Source organism: Podarcis melisellensis, assembly GCF_964234715.1.
Source record: "Podarcis melisellensis genome assembly, chromosome: 1".
NCBI classification, from domain to species: domain Eukaryota; kingdom Metazoa; phylum Chordata; class Lepidosauria; order Squamata; family Lacertidae; genus Podarcis; species Podarcis melisellensis.
In genome coordinates, this window is record NC_138528.1 from 111,223,557 (window position 1) to 111,229,906 (window position 6,350).

General features: G+C 42.5%; 1 protein-coding gene across 2 annotated transcripts in view; it reads left to right on the plus strand.

The window, feature by feature from the left end:
• The first annotated feature begins 283 nt into the window (after nucleotides 1–283).
• Nucleotides 284–6,350, plus strand: part of PDE1A (phosphodiesterase 1A) — a 159,380-nt gene continuing 153,313 nt past the window's right edge. Inside the window, exon 1 of one of the 2 annotated variants that reach the window (XM_081921869.1) lies at nucleotides 284–1,116. In XM_081921869.1, the coding sequence (XP_081777995.1) occupies nucleotides 1,007–1,116 (110 nt within the window). In that variant the 5' untranslated portion in view covers nucleotides 284–1,006. The remainder of the gene's footprint in view (nucleotides 1,117–6,350) is intronic. The other variant, XM_081921873.1, reaches the window with a different exon arrangement.

The following is a 6,350-nucleotide window of genomic DNA, read 5'->3' on the forward strand; positions in this document are numbered from 1 at the left end:
ATTTGCAGACTTAATAATACTCCCCCCCAGCCCCCTGCCCCAGGAAGTGGGTACTAAAACTCAGCACCCAAGGTTTCTTTCCCACTCCCCCCTTTGAAACTGCACATGCTGCTGTCCCAATGGAGTCACTGAGGAGACTGTGTTGCAGCTGCTGCTTTTTCAACGGGTTAATTTGACAGTAATCTACTGTGCGGAGTTGCTAGGAGAAGCCGAATAGTCGCAATTAAGAGCCTACTCCTTCAATGGCAACCTGTGGAGCGCTCTCTCTCTCTCTCATTCCCTTTTATGCAGGAGCGCCGTGCACACCAACCATGCCTGCTCTGCTTATTCATTCTGAGAGGTGCTTTTGTTTGCAGAGAAGCAATTCGGGATCAACGCAGAGAAGGGGAAGAAGTGACGCTTAAGCAGATGCTCCCCCTTGATTAAGGAGGGTGCGGACTTCAGATTGGCTCCAGCCACCTGCTTCCTGATTGCACCCTGCTTTGTGAACTGCAGAGAGAAAAAGAGAGCGAGAGAGCGAGCAAGCAAGCAAGCAAGCGCACAAATCGTTCTCTCTCCTGGACCACTCTAGATGCTCACATTGATTCCGGCGTGGCCAGAGATTCCTGCACATTTTGAATGAGACAGCTGCGCTTCTGTGCACAGGACTCCAGCAGTTGAACCGAACCAGAGACAAGTGCGGGGAGAGCATCAACGGTCGGCAGTACATTTGCTGCCTCACTGGCATGGATTAATCTGTCTTGAGGTCAGGAGAGCTGTGTGCTTAAGGGACTGAGTTGGCACGGAGGGAAAGGGGCAGGCAGAGTGTGGATTTGGCCAGCCTAGTGAATCAGCAATTGAGGCAGAAGCTCCCCTCTGCTCTGTAATCCTGATAGGTTTCGAGAGAGATGAGAGCAGCTGCTGCCTAACATGTGCAGATCTTCTGGTCTGTGTGCCGAACTGAAGAAGACTCTTCCTCCTCGCCGCTGAGATTGACTCTAATTCTGTCACTGCTGGCTGGACATTGATGGCCATGGGCTCCACGGGTACCGAGACGACTCCGGGCATGGAGAGCGCTCCTTTAAAGTATCCGATAGGAGGCCACACGGAGAAGATGTGGCAACGGCTCAAAGGAATGTGAGTATTCCACCTCTTCTCTTTCCCTTGCCTTGTCTCATGGAATGTTGTCTCTGAGAACATGCATTGCCATTGGGTGCATTGGCAAGCCACTTGTCTCAAAAACGATCAATTTGGTGGTTGATTTTGAGGACTGATTAATTTGATGGAATCGACAGGGTTGCATAGGGTGTCTTGGAGCGGTTTGCTTTGCATTGGCCAAGGCAACAAGGGAAGCTGCCACTGGCAGCGTAACACATGCACCTTTCGAAGAGTTGGGTGTGACTGTCCAACCTCCCCAAAAGAAACTTGTTGTCTAGCTTGGGGTTGTATGGGTAGCAGCAATGTGACCAGGAGGAAAAAGTCATCCCGTAGTGAGCATGGGTATCTAGGAAAGTATACTCAAGTAGGAAAGCACTGAAAGTGGCAGTTTTTAATGCACAGTGCAAGAGAGGCATGTTCAGTGTTTAATGACTCTATCATCTCTATCTATCATTATCTGTCTATCATCTATCTATCTATCTATCTATCTATCTATCTATCATCTATCTATCTATCTATCATCTATCTATCATCTATATTTATCTATCATCTATCTATATCTATCTATCTATATCTATCATCTATCTATCTATCTATCATCTATCTATCTATCATCTATCTATCTATCTATCTATCTATCTATCTATCTATCTATCTATCTATCTATCTATCATCTATCATCTATCTATCTATCTATCTATCTATCTATCTATCTATCTATCTATCTATCTATCTATCATCTATCTATCTATCTATCTATCTATCTCTATCTATCTATCTATCTATCTATCATCTATCTATCTATCTATCATCTATCTATCTATCTATCATCTATCTATCTATCTATCATCTATCTATCTATCTATCCATCTATCATCTATCTATCTATCTATCTATCTATCTATCTATCTATCTAATCTATCTATCTATCTATCTATCTATCTATCATCTATCTATCAATCTATCTATCTCTATCTATCTATCTCTATCTATCTATCTATCTATCTATCTATCTATCTATCTATCATCTATCATCTATCTACTGTCATCTATCTCCATCCATCCATCCATCCATCCATCATCTTTATTTATCCATTTAATTTGGCACATGATAATCTCAGAAGACGGTCCATGGTTCCTACTTGACTCCTGGTGTGGGTGGAGTGGAGGAAAGGGCCCTAGGAGAAACAGGGGGCAATGAAACTACCACACCCTGACCTTACTGCAGCCACACAACCATGGGCAAAAAAGTGGATGGGCAGAAGAGAACATGGCAACTTGTAAGCAACAGACCAAATTGAACATTTTTAACTCAACTGAATGTGGTCATGGTCCTCCTGGATGGAAAGATGCTCATAGAGAAACTGTATCTTTCAGAGGAAGCTGGTTGGATCCAAAGGTTTTGCTCTATAGAATGAACCTCGCATTGAAGAGGTGAACCCATTTCTGTATTATCATTGGCTGTCTGGTGGCCTGTTTTCAGCATGATGACAAAGGCTTAATTCACAGGTGCAGGTTCATCAGCATCCAGTGACGACTTGCAGTGCGTGAATAGGACATCAGTGGCTGCAACACCCCAAAGAGAATGCCCTGTCCTTGCATCCCCTTGAACACAAGACTTTTCAATAAAGGCCATTCATGTTTTGAGTCACCAAGTGCACAGACATGACTGTGACTTAAGCCACAGTTTGGAGTCCTGAAACTACAAAATCGAATAGCTCCTGGAGGAACATTGTTGTGACAAAGGTTTGAGGTTTAAGTCAAAAGGTGTTGTCATCATTTGCATACGCTGTTTTGAGTTAGTTGTCGGAAGGGGGTGATTTCAAACACTGGGAATGAAAGACTGGTATTGATCCTAGCCACACGGTTAACAGCAGGAAAAAGAAAATACATACTTGAAAGGAAACAAGGGAATTTCAGATTCAGTGAAAGCAGCTTGGGAAAGTATAGATTAAACTTGTGCTTCCTCCCCCCTCCGTCTACTATTCTTGGACTCATTCTTTTATGTTGCTCCCTATACAACAGGTCCCAGCGGGAACTGGGCTATTTATCCATAAAAAGTGCCATTTCTGGACTTCCTGCGCAAAATCAGGTGAATAATGTTAGGCGGATGAAAGACAAGTTACTGAACTTGGTGTTTTTTTTAAAAAAATGGAGGCAGAAGAGAGTCTTTAAAATCCGGTGTTGGGAACACGTGTGATACACCAAGGCATCCCTTACTGCTACCAAACCCAGGTTTATCCATGTGATATGGGCTCAAGGTAGATAAGGATATTTTCTCTTATTAGCATTGCAAGTTGATTCTAAAGGGTGTTGTTGTTATTACTAAAACTGTGATTGCAATCTGTGTGTCATAACACCTGCAAAATATCGGGTCTGAACTACATGTTGCCCACCCCATCATATCACCAAGCTTGAGCTTCAGGCTTAGCGACTCTGAAAGTCTGACGACCCTGTACATCAGGGGTCACCCATATGATGGCTGAAGGTTCCAATGTACCCCTCAGCCATTCCTATGGCACTTGTGAATAGTCTCAACTGGCTTGGTTGGACTCTCCTACATTGAACTTACACACCCTTGAACATGGCTTTGTTTCATTGGATGCCAAGTTTGAGCACCCATTTTCCTTTTCATTTTGAACAGAGGAGAGATGTAAAAAGTTTATTTTGGTGAGCAAGCAAAGTAGTGGTTGATATAGTTGCCTTCCAAACCATAACCAGCATTGTTGGGACAGCTGGTGTGTGTGTAGGGGGGCATTCTGTTTTTTTCCTTGCTTTTTTAGATGTGGTAGCCATTTTGCGTTACGCCACACACACACATCCCCCACAGCAGCCATTTTAAGTTATGCCACACATCCACAAGCTGAATCCACAGCTTGTAGCTACAGCAGCCATGTTGTGACTGATGCCCACGGCACTTTCTCAGCGTTCCAAATGCCCCTCCCAAAGTTGGCAGTCTTCCAAGTTAAAGAGATCCTTTTGGCTGGCTTCTAGGGAATCTTGTTCATGATATTTTATTGTTGTTCAGTTATATCCAGTGTAATTTTTTTTTAAAAAAATATAATTTTGTATTAAATTTTCTGTTTTACTATTTGGAATGCTCATTTAAACATCCTAAAATATCAGTGACTTCCCTTCTTCTCTTTCCCTGGTTCATTTTGCATACCATAAAACCCTGCATATTTTACATAAACTAAACCATTCAGTATTCCATTATTACATCCATCAAAACCTATTTACACTGTTAAATTTATCTTAACGCAGCCAACGTCTTCAAGTGTACACAATTTCCCCCCATATATTCAATAAACATTTCCCAGTCTTCTCTAAATGTATGCTCTTTTTGTTCTCTTATTCTGTGTTAGGTCTGCAAGCTGCACATATTCCATCAGCTTAAGTTGCCATTCTTCATGAGTTGGGACCTCGCTTGGTTTCCATTTTTGGGCTAACAAAACAGGGGCTGCAGTAGTGGCATACATAAATAACCTTTTGACACCTGGGAAATATATCCAGTGTAATTTAACCAGATTCTCTCGGTAGTTCTGCCATTGTTGGAAGTGTGGGGAACGGTGTTCCGGGATAGGGCTTTATCTAAGGCAGCCACTAAATTGTGAAATTCCTTCCTCACAAAGGTGCATCTAGCATCTTCATTGAACATCTCTTTACTCTGGCCTTTGCCTGCTAAGGTGGGTTTTTTTTTGGTGGAACCCATTTCTTTTACCGAATCTATACTGTTCTGGTTGGAACAGCATTACTTGTTTTCATAACTGTAACTGTTTTATTTGTTTTAATCACACACACACCAGTTGCAGTCTGCCCCCGGGACTTTACAAGAAAGTACGGTCAAGAAATCTCACATAGAAATAAATAAAAAATCTTGTTGGCCAGCACCCGGTTTCTATTTTATAAACATCAATAATGTGATGTTAAGATGTTACAGCATCTGATTGGCCGATGTGAGAATAGCGCATGGGACTTAGATGGGCTGCTGATCTGATTCAGCAAGATTCTTCTTCAGTATAACAACTAGAACATACAGCATCATCCATTACACGGAGTAGTGCTTTGGGTAAACACGGTTGTCGGTAGTCCACCATGTGTAAAGGGATTCAAGTGAAGTTCTATTTCAGTATTCCAAGAAAGAAAAGGGAAAGAGACATGGGTGTGTTTGGCAGAAATGAAGTCTGATGATGTCCAGTTCCGTCCCCAAATGACCACTCATGATTCAATTACTTGTGCTTTTTTCCAAGGACTCCACTTTGATGGGTGGGTGGGCATTCTTCATTTGGTTGTTTTTTGTTGTTGTTGTTGTTTAAATGGTCAATTTTAAAATCACATAAAGGGAATACTGGACAGGTCAGACATGTTGTTGTTGTTTAGTCATTTGTCCGACTCTTTGTGACCCCATGGACCAGAGCACGCCAGACACTCCTGTCTTCTACTGCCTCCCACAGTTTGGTCAAACTCATGTTGGTAGCTTCAAGAACACTGTTCAGCCATCTCGTCCTCTGTCGTCCCCTTCTCCTTGTGCCATCAATCTTTCCCAACATCAGGGTCTTTTGCAGGGAGTCTTCTCTTCTCATGAGGTGGCCAAAGTATTGGAGCCTCAGCTTCAGGTCAGACATATGGCAGCATATTGATTGGTTTTATGAAATATCAGGAAGGAAGCGTCAGAACAAGAGAAGGAAGTGTCAGTTGGGGCTATTGTCCTAGCTCATGGAGTTATCTGCATGAGTGACATATAAAGGAAAAATTAATAGGACATATCTTCTCTCATAAAGAGAGCTCACATCTATTTCAGAATTGAACAGGACCTCAAAATGTGCACAGCACATAGGTGTTTCTTTGAACAGGGCTTGCTGTTTGGTTTTGTTTTTCTCGCGTAGCATGAGCCCAGCTTGCACAAAGTGCACTGACCAGAGATTAAAGCAATGATTTCAGTCATCTCTGCTTCAATTCCCTCCATGGTCTTCAGATGGGCTATCCATGTAATTGTTTAAAAAGTGCAGCATGAACGTTTGTCATTTAAAAAACTGTTGCAACATTTCTCTGCAGGTGGGATGTGGTTTTGTGATGTTGCAAGTGCTAGCCAATCAGTGGTGTGCACAGCTGGTTTCTACTGAAAACTTGCAGCAGCTGTCCTTTGAGTTAGCTGGCAAAGTGCATCTGAAATGGTTAAACCATTAAAACAATGTGCATCCATGTGCACTGAA